The 19,175-nt window shown below is 41.3% G+C and overlaps 1 protein-coding gene across 2 annotated transcripts in view; it reads right to left on the bottom strand.

Annotated features, from left to right (window-relative positions):
- LOC142213087 (transducin-like enhancer protein 1) overlaps window positions 1-19,175 on the bottom strand; it is a 29,787-nt gene that overhangs the window by 5,699 nt on the left and 4,913 nt on the right. For both annotated transcript variants that reach the window (XM_075281247.1, XM_075281256.1), the window contains exons 3-15: window positions 11,293-11,420; window positions 8,760-8,823; window positions 8,104-8,148; window positions 5,649-5,711; window positions 5,491-5,565; window positions 5,072-5,261; window positions 4,027-4,043; window positions 2,417-2,521; window positions 2,162-2,206; window positions 1,570-1,725; window positions 1,294-1,432; window positions 1,038-1,207; window positions 856-926 (exon numbers count right to left, since the gene is read on the bottom strand). In XM_075281247.1, coding sequence (XP_075137348.1) covers window positions 856-926; window positions 1,038-1,207; window positions 1,294-1,432; window positions 1,570-1,725; window positions 2,162-2,206; window positions 2,417-2,521; window positions 4,027-4,043; window positions 5,072-5,261; window positions 5,491-5,565; window positions 5,649-5,711; window positions 8,104-8,148; window positions 8,760-8,823; window positions 11,293-11,420 — 1,268 coding nt within the window. The remainder of the gene's footprint in view (window positions 1-855; window positions 927-1,037; window positions 1,208-1,293; window positions 1,433-1,569; window positions 1,726-2,161; window positions 2,207-2,416; window positions 2,522-4,026; window positions 4,044-5,071; window positions 5,262-5,490; window positions 5,566-5,648; window positions 5,712-8,103; window positions 8,149-8,759; window positions 8,824-11,292; window positions 11,421-19,175) is intronic.

Genomic DNA, 19,175 nt, shown 5'->3' on the forward strand with positions numbered 1-19,175 from the left:
TTCTTACGTTAAAATACATTTAAGAATTTTTGGTGATTTTTAAAAATTTTCTTTCCAAGTTTCCTATATTTAAAAATAGCCAGGGACAATAGTCTGGAGCGGTCCCTATGGACTTCTATGGGAGAGTTTTTTTTTGGTTTTTTTTTTAATCTATGATGGAAAATTTTAATCATCAAAATGTCTTACAAATATGTGAAACGTAAAACAGATTTTAAAAAATGTATTATATGGTTATGTGAACAAGTTGCGTGGAGAAGGAAGGAAAGGTTAATGATACATCAGCCCTTGAACATATACATAATGTGGAAATGATCAAATACTGTTAAGTCACCTTTAAGTGTCTGTGGCTTGTGGGTCACTTAGAGCACACAGAGGCAAACTGTGGTTTCTTAAAAGCATTATTGATCGTGAATATCTGCCGCATATAGCTTCTGCTTCGGTCCTCACACACCAAAACTGTTACGTATGGAGTAACACAAGGTAATTCTAGAGAGGCGTATGACTTCACGGTACAATTTAATCTTTATCTTCATCCCTCGTCTAGACCCAGTCATTAGCCTGCCCACACAGTATGGAAATGTGTATTCAACACACTTAATCCAGCATAATATGTTGCTAAACTGACACGAGCATAGTACAATGGTACAAAAACTGCATGTATTGAAGCCCCTTTAAGTACACTGGAGAACTGCATTATGCAGTGTCCTTATGTAATACATATTGGAGCTTTCGTGATAAACTCCAAAGTATCAAAAGAACAGATGCATATACAGTACAAGCTATGGTTTAGACACAATACATCCCTTCAGGATTCAGCAGTATATGACCCCAACTTATTAATAAAAGAGCACTCACGGTTTTCCAGAGGCAGCTCCTGGAATAGTAGCCCCCAAACTTCGCATATGTGCATGAGGGTCATAACCAACCTACAAGATGAATAAAATAATAAGCAATAACACACCAAACAAAAGTATGCAATACAAACCAAGAAGTGACTAAAACCTGTCATTCTAATGAAAAGACAGCTAGTCACTTACTAAAGAGGATCTTCCATAATTTCCAGCAGCAGCTGCCCCATTTATCTGTGGAGACATGAGGTGAAGACCAGCATAGGCCCCAGCTCCTTCAGCATTCACAGAAGGATGAGCAATACTGAATGCAGCTGGATAACCACCCTGGGTTCCCAAGGGTGCCCGAAGTCCCAGGGCTGTGAAATAATTTTATATAGAGATTCCATCAGACACAAAGCTTGACTGAGGTAACACACCTTTTCCACCAATACTCTCTACTCACCTAAGGGGTCAATAGCAGGTTTACTGGAGAGAGGTCTAAACTGAGAAGAAGTAGCCCCACTAGGACCAGGTGTGCTCATATCGCTCTGAGAATTTGGAGTGCTAGACTTCAGGCCTGGCGTCCCAGCCTTTTCTACTTGCTAGAAAATAAATTTATCATCACCTACACAATACAATTAAATGGCGGGATAATATTATACAACACTGTACAAGTCCTTGCTGTAAAATACTACACATGTGGTACCCCTTTGTACAATCGAGTTCAGAATGTAAGTACCGTGGGAAGATCCTTGCTCCTGGAGGGGGATACACTGCTAGAAGACGTCATAGAGTTTGGACTTGCTGGAGGAGGGTCCTTTCTTTGTAGGTTAGTTTTATCCACACCATTTTCTCGCGAGGAGTAGGAGTGGACACTGTGAGGTGAAGCAGGATCCTGGGGAGAAATTGTGGTTATTAATAGTTTACGGGGTTTTCTTTTTTCTCTTTCTTTAAAAAAGAATTTTGTCACCAGAATATCAACTCAGCCCTGCAGATATACAGATTAGTGTTACCTAAATCAAGTAGTGCTTTCCCCTTGTGAACCAGTGCCTGCGTTGCCAAGACTGTTTTTTCAATATGTAAAGGAGCTCTTTGAAGGAATGAAGACATAGCTCCAAACAGGTGTCAACACCCTCATTGCTCCAAAGAGCTTATTTACATATTGATAAAAAACAGCAATATCTCAGCAATGCAGGCACCAATTCACAAGGGGTAAACATTGTTTGGTTCAGGTAACACTAACCAACTTATGCAACTGGGTTGATATGCTGATTTCTAGCGACAAACATCCTTTAATGGTGCAGAATTGCCTTTAAAAAAAAGTAACTTGCCTCATCCACCACAAGATTGTCTTCACTGCGGTCTGCATCACTACCCTGCAAAATAAAACAAGACATGAAATTAGGAGACTACCAATCTATATTGTGCGCATTTTGGGAACAAGCTAGTTTGACTTTTGTTCCCATAACACATCTGAGTTGTTATCATGGTCTCCAGCAACACTCCAGTGATCAGACAGGTTCCTACTGAAATATTGTGGGTGCTGCTGTAAAGCTTATAGTACATAGAATGAAGATGGGACTCACGTAATCTGTTCCAAAGTCTTTCTCCTCTGTTTTGCGTTTTTTGTTGCTGTTCAGGTAATCCGATAAAGTTCGCACTCTCTCCCCATTTGGAAGAGTAACACAACTCTGTCAAGGATAAAATAATAAAAAAAGTGTTAAAATTAAAGGGGTTGTCCCATCACAAGGATCCTATCTATACTGCTTGTTAATGTGAATGTAAGACTTTTCCTAAATACACTGCTTCAGCAAAACTGCTTTGTTTGTCCACTATATTACTTTTTTTTTTTTTTTTTTTTTTTAACACATCCCTTGACTTATCTGGTCATAAGTCAAATGATGTATCTGCTGCTCTGAGGGAGGAGGGGCTAAGTGCACGGGAGCGAGCCTGGAAGGGGGGGGGGGGGGTAGTTTACACTTGGGGGGGGGGGGGGGGGAGGGACCACCTATACAGACCCAGCTTACGCTGTAATAGAGAGGTGGATGCCGGGGAGTGTAGATGCCGGCACAGGTGAAGCCAGCAGCGGCAGGAGTGATGCTGCTATTCTGGAGGGGGGTCGCGGAGGAGCGGAATAGCAGCATCGCTCCTGCCGCTGATGGCTTCACCTGTGCCGGCGTCTACACTCCCCGGCATCCGCCTCTCTATTACAGCCGATGCCGGGTCTGTATTACATTGTGAAGGCTGTACGTCCGATGCCTAGTGCATTGGCAGCGCACACGCAAGGCCAGCGGCATAGAAGCGACGACTTCTCGCCGCTGGCTTTGCATATGTAACCCCGCCCACCAATGACACAACAAAGCCAGAAGACAGAAGAATTTACTGCAGCGAAGACTAGCGAGTATGCGACATGGGAATACCCCTTTAATTATATATTATAATTCTAAATATATATATATACATATATATATACATATATATATATATATATATATATATATATATATATATATTTATATTTACACACACACAGCAGTCAGGTATCTTGAAAATGACAACGATATTTTTTTTTTTAGAGGAAAACACTCAAAATAAATGAAAACTTGAAGTATCTCAGCATTTCCTCCCTTTACCACCCTTTCCCTTGTCCTATTTTAATTGACACAATAGTTACAACTGAGAAATCTATGCAGCTTCACGCTCAGTTATAGGACAGGCTGTATGACAACTGGCCAGAGCAGCAGTCTCCACAATCAGTAATCTGCAGAATTAACCTCTTCCCGATTAACCTCTCTGTACACGCCAAGAGGGCTGGGCAAGGACCACAGCTCCAGATTCGTCACATATAAAACACCCTCACAAACGTTAATTAAAGAACATAACCTTAACATGCTAAAATTACATATATTTGCACTCAAACTACTAGTTGAAACGTAGAAAAACAGCATTTTGGTGACAGACGCTCTTGAACTTGACCAGCAAAATGGCAGATAAGACCGGCACAAGAAAAAAAAACATTTTGCCAGATCTGAAGCAAACAAAGGACAGCTAATCGCATTTATTCCAGCAAAACCCCAATCTCTAACTATTACAGATTAATCAGAAAGCCTAAAATACAAGACCGTGATCTAAGGAAGACAATATTCCCCACATCCCTCACACACAAAAAGCCCACACAGTACAGTGGTATACTTACAGGCCCTGGGTCTCTGTCTGTCTCCATGGAAACGCATGAGAAGAGAAAAGGGAAAGATCTGGTTAATTTTAGTCAAGATTATTAATTTATCATCTTTCTTTCCCACTGAGAAATCTCAATCTTCTTTACAGATCTAGATCTCCCCATTTCTCCTGCAGAAACCCCCCAGCACTGCAAATGCCCTTCCCTTCTGTAATAAATTGTACACATCATCTCACAGTCAAAAGGAAAAACTAAAATTTTAATTTCCCTCTGTGGCTAAAGTTTCTTTCATTTTGTTTTTCTTGCAGAGAGATTTTTAATATTTAATATTAATTCATCATATGACTTGCAGCTTCTTGGCGCTCGATCCTCTTAAATTACTTAATGTAGTGTTGTATACATGCAGTGACACTAACGTAATAGTTTTTTGGGGGGTTGTTCAGGATTAGAGAGATGCACTTTTTTTTTTTTTTTTTTTTAAACCAGAAACAGAACCATTTTTAAAGAGTCCAATACCAGACAGTACTTATGAACACGGTCCTTGAGGGGGGGGGGGGGGACAAACCTATCATCCATAACCTCCCCTATAATATAAATTTGTGGTATCTTGGATCTATTGTACGATCACAGCCTTCACCATAGCTCATACAATGAGGCAGGAGCATGTATTCGGTCATACCAAATTGTCATCACCCAATTTCAAACACTTCAGTAGCCAAAATTGGGACATTTAAACTCCATCCCAGGAACGCCCCCAAAATGAAGGCAAAAGGCTTGCCACTAAGTTGCTCATTGGACTTATATGCATCACTCATTGCCAATTCATGTCTGCCCACAGACAAGGACACCATCAGACCCAAAAGGAAAGATTTATGAATCCAGGAATGTCCAAGTTAAAGAGGACCTTTCAACACCTCCACCAATTCAAGTTCTTACTTCCTGACTTCTTGGATTTCCTTTTATGCCCCCCCCCCCCCAAATAAAATAAATAGAACAGACGAATAATAAACTGGGATTTCAGGTCCAGAGATGCAAAGAAGGAGCAATTGTTGTATAGAATTACCTCTGTGCTCCGAGTCGGTCAGTCCTTCTTTTGCTGCCAGCTGCGACTGCAGTCCAAGAACACCAGAAAGGGCCAGCAGACTGGAGGCACTGGTGGCAGCAGCCAGGTTGGGAGGCTGCAAACTAGACGGGTGAGGTGTTAGTGGAATAGGAGGTGCATGGTGTGACAGGTGCTGAGCTTGGAGCTGGTGCTGTTATTCACAATCGGTGGTTTGCACATGAAGAGTGAAGACAATTTTACAGAAGAAAAAAGAAAAAGAAACCAAAAGGCAAATACAGTTTAGTGTTGGAATTCACAGTAAACATGAAAACATATGAATGTATTAATCTCAAAACCCTCCCAATCTTTGACTATCAATGCTCTTGACCAATCAGAATAGCCAATACAAACAGAACCAAAGGAAGCGAGCCAAAACATACCCCAATAGCTGCATTTAGCTCTGCCATTGTCACTTGTTTAGCTCGTTCAACTGCCTGGACCACTTGTTGTTGATGCTAGATTGATGAAAAACAAGTAATCAGGCCAAGTCAGGGGGTGCAGGCGACAAAACTGGTGTTGGAATCTGGCCACAACTTACCTCTTGAGACAGAAATGGCACCAACTGGGCACATATAACATTCAGACGTTTGGCAATTTCAGTCTAGAAGAGAATACAATACTGATCTATAAGTCAACATGGTTTGAAAGGGGTATTCCTATCTTCCACAGGATATTCCATAAAAAGAATGGGTGTCCTCTGACCCAAGTTTGTTTAACTGTTAGGTACTATCATGGTTTCTAACCTAATGATATGTCTATGGTAGTGGTGTATGATAGACACCACGATAGTACTTAAGGGTTAAAGTGGATGTTTTTCCCACATCCAGCTGAGGAATAAATTGAGGTGTGGCCATGCAAGTTCCCTCAGTTGAAGTCTATACGAGCCACAAGACCCGGTAAGCACGCTTGTTTGCAGCCATCACATAACTACAATCCTCAACGCTGAAACTGCAACACCAAAAAGGACCAGCTGTAAGGTTATACCAAAAGAGGAAGCAGGTGGTATCACCAAGATGTGCAAACGGTCAAAATTTCAAGCAATTAGCTTTAATCTGTGGCATTCCACAAAAATATCTGATTAAATTAAAGTAAAATGATTGTACATTGCCTCCTGTTCTTCAACATGACAGTTGTTGCCACTTGTCACAAACTGAGAGGCCTTGGTTTATCACTCTGGCAGACCGCTATCTACCTATGCACAGATATTAGCACTGTTCAACATCGCATGTCCCAGTGGTTGGAAGAACATCAAACGAACTAGAATGACAGTAATAGGTGAGCATAGGCAAACCTCTGCATGGATAGAACGTCTGACTGGACGAAGGGCATGTACTGATCCATACTGCAATGCAAACAAAATTCAGCGCCACATCTGAAACCTAAGGTAGCAAACCGTATCAACCAAATTCATCAGAAGGCATTTGCACGACAATGTGCTGTGAGTCAGACATCCAACTACAGATATCCCATTGACTTCACGTCAAGCAGGAGATTAATATGGAGACCATGTGGACAATACCACGCAGCATCCTTCACAAGGGAACATCACACCAATCCTACTTCTAAGACTATGGTATGGGGTGGCATAATATACAGTAACTGGGCTACTCTAGTATTCATTTAAGGTACACTAACCGCTTGGTGTTACATTGATTTGGTTATGGAAATAGTGGTATGCCTATTTCTCCAAAGTGATCTGGTTATCAACAGGACAATTCTGGGCTGCATGTTGCTCCTGCTACACTGAAGAGCTTCAGTGGTCACAATATAACGGCCATGTCATTGGTCGGCCACTGCAATGAAGATGCAAGCAGCCAATCTTGATTTGCATGTCTAAGTGCTCTCAGCGTGACGTAACATTCCGCAACCCACCATTCATAACCTATAGCACGCCAAGGCGTTTAAGTACGTGTATTCCTACACATAGAATACAGAAATCATGCTATTCACATGACTATTCCTTCCTGGTGTTTGAGTTTCAGTATTGACAAGTGTAGGTGCTAAATACAATACACCGTAAATACATGGCTTTTACTGTGTCTACGACCAAGTCCTCAGAGCCCAGGCCTGTAAGTATATATCCACTAGAGATACCTTGTATGCATGCCACATCACATTGTAAGCCTGAAATGCTACCAATTTGGAACCAGAGAACAACGTAAAATTCAGCAAAAGGTTCTTTATAAATGACCCAAGTAGCCAATATTTAGTTACATCAGTAGTGAGAGAGAGGAAAGAAGAATGAAGATATTGGCCCAAGAAATACAGCAAGGTTTCTAGATCCTTCTGCCAAAGTCAGAACAGCCGTACAGGGTCTAAAAAAACCTGGCATTCAATTACAGAAGGAAGTATTAACAAAGGATATATAAACCCAAAATATAATTTTACAACATGATACTTCCAGTCAGAAAGAATAGGACTTCGAACTTTCTCTTTAAGATCACTATCATTGTAGATACTAGGCAAGAAAGCCTGTGTCCATTCTTATAATATCAGCACATTAAAGTACTAATCACAAAGACTCATCCATATCACAGCAGAATTTTGATGTGAGAAAGCAAGAAGGAGGGGGCGGGGGACACCTAGCTGAGTGAGGAATGTATTATGTGAAGGACACAAGAGAGGACACCATGAGACACAAACGTCTTTCCCTGTTGTCTTAATGGCACCGATGCCAGGGAGGAAGCTGCCTCAAGGGGTTGTGATGGATTTTACTTCCTTGCAGAGAGAGGAGGGCCTCGCTCATTAATGTGCAATTTACTGCTACTTTACCTCACACAGCATGAGGAATGAGTAAGCTGCTACCACAGCAAGGAAAGCAGGGAGAACCTGATAAGGGAAGGAGTGGGAGGAAGAAACAACACACAAACAAACAGGTGTGGTTCACGGCAAGTACAAAAGGAAAAGAGGCTGAGGATCGCGGTAGAAAGCATGCAAAACAAACTCTGGCGCCAGAAAATACTGAAGGCATTCCAGGGTGCTTTAGAATTTACCTGTTTGTGCATTTCAATGTTCAGCCCGTAGGACATTTCATAATACTGCAGGAAATAAGAAAGGTGTATTATTATTGACATAACCGGTTAGAAGCACTCCCTTTCCAACACAACAACATTAAGACATGAAACATCTTCAAGGTATCCAATCTAACCAAGCTGAGTTAGTGGGCAACTGAGGTGCCCCTCAGCAGCCAAACAAACAGTAAGCCCTGGCCTGATTCCAGGGCACTTCCTATTTCATAGCAGTCAGGGCCATGTGGCAATTTCTTCAGTCTTCAAGAGAAGGGGCTTATATGGTTAGCAGTTGCCAACACTCAAAGAAGCCATTTAGTGGGCATAACTGTGCCTAGAAAGTCATTATACGGAGAATAAAGCAACAGGCCCCAGAACGCTTATGCTACAACAGCAAACATTCATAGTATTATTAAGCAGTGTCTTTGTTTATGCCCTGTACATAAAAATCACAGTGGTTGTGTTCATAGAGGTTCCAGATAGTTAACAGTTTCGGCAGTTGTGTGTCCAACTTACATGAGAAGATACTTGAACTGGTAAAACGTGGCTCTGGCTTTCCTTTGGCTCCTCACTCTCCAGACAAGAGACCCTATACAAAGCCTCTAACATCAATGATACTGTACATCCTGATGTTAACTCACCATGACATAATGTCTCTGGATCTCTGTCTTCTCTGTCGCTAGCTTCTCACACTCCATCTTTAAGCTTCAGACAATGAAAGAAGAGCAGGACCATCAGTAAGGAGCATGTATAATTTAGTCAGTCTAAGGCCAGTTTTAGACAGCAATAAGTCCATGTTATGCTGAAGTGAACCTGGAGCACCATATTGTACTACAGTGACAAACCATGGTGTACATCATTACATGGACTGCACAATGCAACTGTAATACAGTAGCTTGACGTAAAAAAACTACAATGTTAGATACACATTTAGAAGCGAATTCTGATTTTACTTAAGCATTCCCTGTCCATATAGCATCCTGTCATTACAATAATGGAGAACCAGACAAGGCCCTCACAATACAATATGGCATGTTCACCAAAACTATCTAAAAATTGGACAGTGCCAAGTTAGACTACACAGTGAAACTGAACCAGATCGCTTGCCGTGTTAAATACGGGTGGTAGAAACTTGGTCTCTACATAAAAAGGGTCTTACTTTAGGTACACTCTGTCAGATCACATACGCTGTCCCCTTTTTGGCAAGTTACACTCCTTTTCAATAAGCCCTAATCCTTTTCAAGCAAGGCACAACAAGGGTCTAAAAATATTAATATATGTGGTGAATCTAAAGCATGTTTGCAAGTACTTTGGTGCAAACTGGATCAGAATTCTGGTGTATTTTTAATGTACATTTTTGTTAAAAGCTTTTCCCGTAAAACCAACGGCCCTTAATTTGTATATAAAACTATAAACATCTGGTAAATGTACCCAATTCCCATCTGCGTAATCCCGGAAGTGGCCTGTTATATTGCTAAAGGGACATCTAAGCTAAGCAGAAATTTGAGAATGTGCTGCTTGACTTCCTGCTGACAGTTCCCAAGGTGTGCTCTTCTTATTGAGTAGGTTCAACTATGTCCATAGACTTTTATGAGATTCATTGATCTCTTAAAAAAATAAATAAATAAATAAAAAAAATATATATATATATATATATATATATATATATATATATATATATATATATATATATATATATATATATATATATATATATATATATATATATATATAGCAGATGCCTACAGAAAAGACACTGGAAGTGTTTTAGCGTGAGCAGTATGACTCGCTTAATCACCCCTCCCTCCTACCAATACAAATTCTTTTACCAACTCAGCTACTCCAGTCTGTTGGTGGACTAGACTGACCAATCTAACGCCCCTCACTCATATATTCAATGTGTGTGTACAAACGTATTAGACTTTAAAGAGGACTTTTCACCACTTTTGGGCACATGCAGTGTTATATACTGCCAGAAAGCCGACAGTGCGCTGAATTCAGCACATTGTCGGCTTTCCAGATCTGTGCCCGGTGTAAAGAGCTTACGGTGCCGGTACCGTAGTGCTCTATGGTCAGAAGGGCGTTTCTGACCATTAGCCAGAGACGTCCTTCTGCCTCGCGGCGCCAATCGCGCTGTACTGTGGAGCGGGGAGGAACTCCCCCCTCCCGCTCCTGATAATGCTCGTCTATGGACGAGTACTGCGAGCAGAGGGAGGGGGCGTTCCTCCCCGCTCCACAGTACAGCGCGATAGGCGCCGCGAGGCAGAAGGACGTCTCTGGCTAATGGTCAGAAACGCCCTTCTGACCATAGAGCACTACGGTACCGGCACCGTAAGCTCTTTACACCGGGCACAGATCGGGAAAGCCGACAGCCGTCGGCTTTCTGGCAGTATATAACACTGCATGTGCCCAAAAGTGGTGAAAGGTCCTCTTTAAACCAGAATGGGAAAAAAAAAAAAAAAAAAAAGTATTTTAGTGCACATAGGGATAAAAGAGGGATAGAGGAATGAGGAAGTGACCACTCATTACATTTCATAGGTATCAGTGCCCGCAGGGGCAATGACCATTGATCTTTGATATATTTTATTGAGAGAAAGCGTGTGCCCGGCTGCTGCTGTCTTTCCCCATCATGCACTGATCACTCACTACATAGCAGACCCTAGCCACATGTGCTGTATATGCCTGTAGGGTGAGCGGCTACCTGTGCTGCCTCCTCTCCTCTCACAGCGCCCAGGAAAAGAGCACACATTGGGCTGTCACCCTCCCCTGTGCAAGATATTGGGAGTATAAAAAAAGTTTCGGAACATGGGGGCACTGAGTAGATCATGTGACAGACATGGCACTGGGCTGGGGAAAACCTTTGGCCTTCCCATATTTTCAGAAACAGACAAAAACTTGTAAAAAGATGCCCTTATGTGTTGAAATGTACTCTACATGCTGTCTCAGTTTTAACTAACGGACTAACTTCTGATAATAATCCGAAGTATTTTATGGCTAAAATCTAGTAACTTCATACATCCTTAGTTCTACTTACATCATACAAAAATAGAACATCATCAGGATCTTTCCTACCGGTCCAGTTACTAGATAACAGTTATACAGAACAACAGTTCTTGGGTCGGCATTGTGCTCTAGAAAAACTAAGAAAACACACATTTTTATGCCGAACCTTACCTGTGGTACTGACTTTGTAGGAACTGAAACTCCTCCTTAATGCGATCCAATGTCTCAGGGTAGGTAAGCTTGAGGCTTTGAGGAGGGCCTGAAGCTGCTCCAGCTGCCACTGATGCTTGCAAGTGCGTCTGGAGAAGAAACAATATATTCAGAGCAAGTTCTGTACTGCTATAGCCATAAGGCTTCAGAAAACAAAGGGCAATACAAATTACTGTAATCTATAGAAATCTGATCATTTTTATTTATATAGCATAAACATATTCCGCAGCACTTTAGAAATCAGAGGGTGCATGGACAATGTTTGACATTACAAGGTGACAAAAAACTAACATATCAAACAATAGGAGTGAGAGGCCTGCTCACAAGAGCTTACAATCTATGAGGAAATATGGGGACACAAGAGGTCAGAAGGCTTCTTTGGTACAATGGTCCGTCCATCTATTAATAAATAACTGAAGCTGTATGATCCCATCACCAGCCTTTATCTGTGATTATACAGATACTAAATGTGTGGAGTGCAGGGTAACCTCTAGATGAAGGGGTCAGGTTCTGAGGATTAAAGTAAAAAGGATAGATAAGAATAAGAAATGTTAGCTTAGCATGCAGAGGTGTAGAACAATGTGATCGGGTCGTGTGATATTCCTGCCTAAACAGATGTGACTTTAGTGCATGTTTGAGGCTACTATAGTTGGGTATTACATCAGATTGTACGGAGTAGAACATTCCAGAGCACCGATGCAGCTCAAGGAAAGTCTTGGAGAAGAAAGTGGGATGTTCAGATAACAGATGATACGAGTCTAAGGGCATAGGCAGAATGGAGAGGACAGTTAGGGTGGTATAAAGTGACAAGGGAGGACATGGAGGGAGGTGCAGCAATACGAATGGATTTATGGGCAAGTGTGATCATGGTATATTGCATTCCGTGATGGATGGGCAATCAGTGCAGCACCGTAGATGCATCTATGTACCAGTTTCACAGAAAGAAGAGTCTGGCAGCTGCATTCAGGACAGATTGCAGAGGGAGAGTTTAGCAAGAGGAAGTCCAATTAGGAGAAAATTGCAATAGTCAAGTCAAGAGAATCAGTGCGACAATGAGGGTTTTTGATGTTTCCATGGTGAGAAAAGGTCAGATTCTGGAGAGGTTTGAGGTTACAAGAGCATGCAAATGTCTCAATATGTGGGGTGAAGGTCGTAGTCTGCAGAATCAGAGGCCATTTATAAAGATGGAACTTTTAGCCACAGAGGAACAAGACCGTTCCTATTAAATATCTCTCCATTGGCTACTTTGGAAAAAAAAAAAAAAAAACAAAAACAAAAAAACCTTATGTTGCAGGTACTCTATATTTTAAATAATTTTCCAGTTTGGGTCTCCATGGGATATTTCCAAAAGAGCCGTACAATTATCTGGTGGCTCAGATACAGCAATTCCATGTATGTGGCAGGGAAGGGGCTGTTGGGGTGACAGTGTGACTTGTTTCCCAGGTATCAATTGGATATACCCAGTGTACTCATTACTGTATTAAAAAGCATGCAGCTATTGATTTAAAAAAAAAAAAAAAAGCAGTGTGAACCAAGCCTTAAAGTTATTATCCAATCAAATCTAATACATGATGCTTTCCTGTATCCATCCATATTCTACTGTAGTTGATATATATATATATATATATATATATATATATATATATATATATATATATATACACACACACACATACCGTATTTTTCAGACTATAAGACGCACTTTTTTTCCCCCCAAAGAAAAGAAGGGTGCGTCTTATAGTCCGAATGTGGCCGCCCGGCATTCGCTGTAATAGAGAGGCGGATGCCGGCGAGGGATAGACGCTGCATGAAGCCAGCAGCGGCTCCTGCCGCTGCTGGCTTCATGCAGGGCAGGAGCGTAGAGATGTCTCAGGCCCCGGCACCTGTGCTGGCGTCTATCCCTCGCTGGCATCCGCCTCTCTATTACAGCGGATGCCGGGTCTGTATTGGCGGCCCCTTCTCCCCCGGAGCCGGTCCCCACCGGCCCCATACCTGTAAAGTTGCAGGCCGGCTCCTGCGTCGCGATATCGCAGGAGCCAACCTGTTCGGGTGACAGCCGGGAGCCTAGTGAAGGCTCCCAGGCCTGTCACTGCTATATTACTATTGCGGCTAGTCCATGGGACTTGCAATCAAATGATTGCAGGTTCAAAAAAAAAAAAAAAAAAAAAAGCTTTAAAAATATATAATAAAAAAAATGAAATAAGTAAAAGTTCTAAACCAACTCCTTTCCCTAGAATACATATAAAAGTAGAAAATCATGTGTCAAACACATACACATTAGGTATCCCTGTGTCCGAAAATGCCCGGTCTACTCATAGTTTTCCTGTACGGTGAACGTCAAAATCAAGAGTGCCAGACCACCGGGTTTTCTTTTCAATAAAAGGTGATCTAAGCAATAGACATTCCCCAAAATGGTATAACTAAAAAGTACATCTGGCCCCGCAAAAAAAAAAAAAAACCACTATGCGTCCCTGTACAACAGCAGGGTCACCTGTCAATGTGGCGTTGCAGCTGTTGCAAAACTACAACTCCCATATATTAAATATTTTACCATTTTTTTTCCCCTATTTTCCTCCTCTAAAACCTAGGTGTGTCTTAAAGTCCAGTGCATCTTGTAGTCCGAAAAATACAGTGTATATATACACATACATGTATATGTTATTGAGCATTTAAACAGTCCAGTGATACAGAAGAAGGACAGAAATAGGATAGGAAGTGGTCTGTAATATGCAAACACTATAAAGTTCACCACATTTTGTACCCATGTCAAAAAAGCAAAAAAAAAAAAAAAAAAATACGATGCAAGCAAAAGCAACCACATCCAGCATACTTTGCTTGTCTGTATGTAGTATGCATTATTTTTCAGCCAAATTCCCCACCAAAGCCCCAGTTTCAGGGAGCAACTATGCCTAATATATAGGATAAGAGCAGGGCGTTTTATACTATACAACCCTGCCCAAACGTACAACCACAAACACTCCTTCCGATTCTCAATGGTCTAAGTAGCATGGAACGTTTCTTCATTGCAACAACTTGTAATGTCTTATGATGGAGATTCATTTCAACGCATCTACATCTCTACAGCAACAGAACGCTTAATGTTGTCTAAGAGACCATCTCACTGTCATCGCTCTGCCACTGGCTGCCTGCCAAGGTTTGCTAGGCAATGCTTCACTAGGGACAGTGAACTATGACCAGTCACCCACAACCACTGGTGCACCACTACTTGATATTTTGCTCCAATTTCTGTAACTGCTAGGCCCCTCTGGGGACACTTACACTGGCTGCTATCAAGCTAACAGCCAACAAGATAAAGTAGTTGTTCGGTCAAAGGGACAGCACTCGTAGTGAGAGGGGTCATGCTTTACAGCAACTGAAAAGAAAGACGAAAGCCCATGATAAACGTTGTTGCTCCTTAATAGATACGACCAATAAAAGGCCATTTATACTCCCCATATACCGCATTCTTTTATATAGAAGAAATCAGGACAGCAAGTATTTACTATTCAGTATAACTACAACTAGAAAGGGAAAATCCACTGTAAAAGGTAATAGTAGTCAACATCCAAAAACTATTTTCATAAGCACTTGGGGTCATCACCTATACAATTAGGCTACTTTCACCCGCCTGGAGAGTATGCCAGGCCATTATAGTCATCTATGCTTCTACGAGTCCCTGCCTCACAGCAACATATTGTTTTGTACTGTAGTCACTACTTGGAGGCAGGGACTCCTACCAGTATAGGAGAATATAATGCTAGAAGTCCCTCTCTCGGCATACTGTTTAGCACAGTAAATCCAGCCAACACACCGACAGTTTCACAGGTGAAACTCGGTTGTATGAAAACAACCGAAATGTAATATATATTATAGAAATACTCATATAAAACCCTAAAATCTTCCAAAAACAAAAAGGCATATGGAGGAAATTCTACAGAATATTCCAGCAATCTGAGGAATCAAGCAAACCATCTACCGGTAATTTGGGCGATAGTAACACGGCTGCATTAATGTTATCCCAGTTCTCAGCCTGACTGTGGACCTAAATGCACAAAATGCCCAGCATCAAAGGAGTATATTATGCTATAAATTTGGGTTATTAGACCTACAGTCTTGCTCATAATCGTAATAAATAACAAGAAAACTAAAAAGTGGCCACATTTATGGTCATCTGAATAAGCAATTAGAAACACTGCTTCCAGGGAAGAAAATCTCACACACAAAACAGGGGCTGAGCGCCTCCATACGGGCTCTGTTCTAATGTGTTGGGGAGAGCCAAACTGGGTTAGGCCTGGTTCACTTCCGCGTTTGGTATTCCGTTTGGGGGGTCCCTGGTATAACCCCAAGGGAATACCGAACGCATTGATAAGCGGTGTGCAGTGAAAGCACTCGGACCCGATAGATTATAATAGGGTCTGTGTGTTTCCCGCACTAAACATGCAGAGAAAAAAGTACTTTATGAACTTCTTTCCTCCCTGCATGACTTGTGTGGACACCGTGCGGAAAACACACAGATCCAATTATAGTCTATGGGGTCTGAGTGCTTTCACTGCACACTGCTTATCAATCCATTCGGTATTCCGTTCAGGGGGTCCCCATGTGGACTCCCCGAACGGAATACCGAACGCAGATGTGAACCAGGCCTTAGGACAGGCTAGATCACTTCTCAAATCCTTTGTCAGAACTGTCTGCCAGCTGTTTATTACTTGACTCCTTGTAAACCTGCATGTTTGAGGTAAAGTGTCTTATATGTATGGGCAGCACAGGGATATGCCTGCTTTATGGGACAGAAATGCCAGTCATTACATAATTCCAAAAAGGCTCAATATATTAAATAAGGACATCAACAATAATGATTATTAAAATCACAACTATGCAAATATTTTAATGCAAGAAAATTGCAGGCTCAATACACTTGCCTTTTTACTGCTCTATGCCCCATAAGAATGGTGTTTCCCATCAACCCCAGCCTCTATTCTGTGACGTACCATATTAATCACTGGCACAGACACATTCAAAATTTCCACTGAAAACTGCATCCATGCCATTTGTGGGCAGGAAGCCTAAGGCTGAGGCCCCATGCAGCATTTTTGTGGCAGATTTTGCTGCAGTTTTTTGAACCAAAGCCAAGAATGGCTACAAAAGGAATGGGAAATATATAGGAAGTTTATATTCTTATACTTTTCCCTTCTGCTCAACCTACTTCTGGTGTTGGCTCAGAAAAACACAGCAAAATCTGCAACAAAAAAAAAAGCTGCGTTTCTGCAACGTGGGACCTCAGCCTTAGGCTGGGTTCACACTAGCGTCGGTGTCCTACATGTAGGGTTTAGCTGTCCACTTGAAAAATCGGACATCTTTGTAAACGGACAATTAAGGTCACACACGGACAGTAAAGTACACTACATGATGTCACATTTAAAATAATGCAAATTGTAAACGGACACAGCTAGTGTCCGATGCTAAAATCTTGCGCGGACATTAGCATCGGACACCAACGCTAGTGTGAACCCAGCTTTAGGCTTCCTGCATACAAATGGCATGAATGCAGTTTTCACTGACCCATGCATTAAAAATGAATTGACAGGGCTGCAAATGCAGGACCTGCACCATAATTTGTAGGTCTTCCATTTGGCCTAGACACACAGCTGCAAAAGCAATGTCTATGTGTATGGGCCCATTGAAATATAATGGTCTATAATTGTGGATAAAACGTCTGGTCATGTGCATTGCAGTTTAGAAACTCCATGTGACTCATATGAATAGCAGTCAACCCAATCATGTCCCTCCCTGTGTGCCTAAGATAAGGGTTACTGATATGTTAGACATATAGACGTAATAATTAAGTAAATATCTTCATTATTGAGGTCCTTTAATAGTACCCCCATATGTCTCACATATTAGTAACCCTTAAGTAAGGCACAAAAGAGTTAATGTAAGAGACATGATGGGGTTAATTACTATTAATATGAGGTATATGAAGTTTTGGGTTTTTTTTACTTTCACTTTGCTGGCAGGAGTTTTCTTACTTCTCTTCCATGTCTGGCAGCCTTTGCAGGAATGGACATGGTAGGAGCTCATCTCTGTAGCAGGCAGGGTTCTTGTGCTGTACAGTGATGAGCTCCTGGGCTTCATTCACCCCTCTCATTGGTGGACAGAGAAGGCAGCCAGAGAAGGGGGAGCGTCATAGACCAGTCTCTTCTTTTAATACCTGCAGGTCCCATGCTGGTTGACGTGCCATCAAAATATGCCTCGTGTGCCACTCTCGACACGCATGCCAAGAATTGCTGACCCCTGATCTAGGTGCAGAGTATCAAACTATAAACCATGATACACTGCATCAACCACAAGTTGCAGATGCTTAAGACTGTTGGAAAGCTCAATAAAAGTAAAATGTAAAACATTCAGATGACATGTCAAAGGCTTACAGTAAACAGTCTACCTCATATTAGCCACAACGAAGGTTTTGTTTCTGAGACTGAGGATGATGCCAAGGCAAACACCAGGTAAGTATGTACTGTCCCATGCTGTGCAAAGCTGGATGTATCCTATAGAAGAGCCTGGGGGAATTTATCAAGCTTTCTATGTCAGTTTTCTACTGTAAAACATCATAATATATGGTGCATTCTGGGTGTGACAAGATTTCTAGAAAATAACAATAACTCTGGTTAGGGCCAATCACACCACCCCCTGCATGCCCTCACCACACTCTTTTCGAAAAAGTGGCAAAGGCAGTGCAGAAAGAATTTTAAACCAAAAAACGCAAAACAATTGTGACTTTTTATGCAGGGTACACTAGTTTTCTAGTCCATTGTTTTTAAATATAGGTGGATGAACAGGTCTGGTAACAAGACCCTCCATCAGTGGTCATTTCAAGATGGTAGCTGTGTGGTCTGAGGAAACAGTTTTACCAAAGTAAGAGAATGGCAGGTAAAAGTAGATCAGTAAAGAATAGTGACACTCCCTACATAGTGGTTAAAACAAACTGCAAATGGCCAACCCCTTTAAGAACACTCCTATAATGTATTAATAAAACTCATTAATAAAATATGCATAAGGAAAATGTTTGTTTCTGTACTGTGTTAGCCAGTGGGTAGGAAATATAAAAAAACTGAAAGTTTTCAGTAGTTGATACCTTTTTTAATGGCTAACTCATAAGGATGACAGATTATAACGTTTTGAAGCTCTCTGCTTCTTCTTCAGCTATATCTAAAAACAATTTCTGAAGGCTGCATATTTATGTCCAACAGGACACTAGGAATAGAATTTTAAGGGGGGGGGGGGGGAGGCTTATTGGTATATACACGTAAACAATTCCAAAGTTCCTAGGTTCTTATCAGTTCACAGAGTGTCTTTATGGCTGTCTCAGTTCAGTGATTTCTATAGGATGCCGTGAACCCATGTGAGGTTCATCCCATTCTCCAGAGTGTTAAATAAGGTCATCAGCTTGTGCTCATAAATCCGTCTGTTCTTCCTGGATTTAAAATTCCCTCTTAGAACCAAAATTTTCATGTCATTGGTTATATTATGATCTTCATTGCAGAAATGTTTTGACACAGGAAGGTCCATTCTCTGTTCTCTAATTGTATGGCAATGTGAATTAATTCTCATTCTGAGCTACTGACCAGTCTCTCCAACATACAAATTTTCAGTGGAACATTTGGTGCACATTATTAAATACACTACATTAGGTGTGTTACAGGTGAACGTACCTGGTAAAAAGAAGCCGAGAGCTTCAAAACGTTATAATCTGTCATCATTATGAGTTAGCCATTAAAATAAGGTATCAACTACTGAAGACTTTCAAGTTTGTTTTTTTTTAATAAAATATGATCTATTCCAGAGAA

The sequence above is a fragment of the Leptodactylus fuscus genome, chromosome 1 (assembly GCF_031893055.1).
Source record: "Leptodactylus fuscus isolate aLepFus1 chromosome 1, aLepFus1.hap2, whole genome shotgun sequence".
Classification (NCBI taxonomy): Eukaryota; Metazoa; Chordata; class Amphibia; order Anura; family Leptodactylidae; genus Leptodactylus; species Leptodactylus fuscus.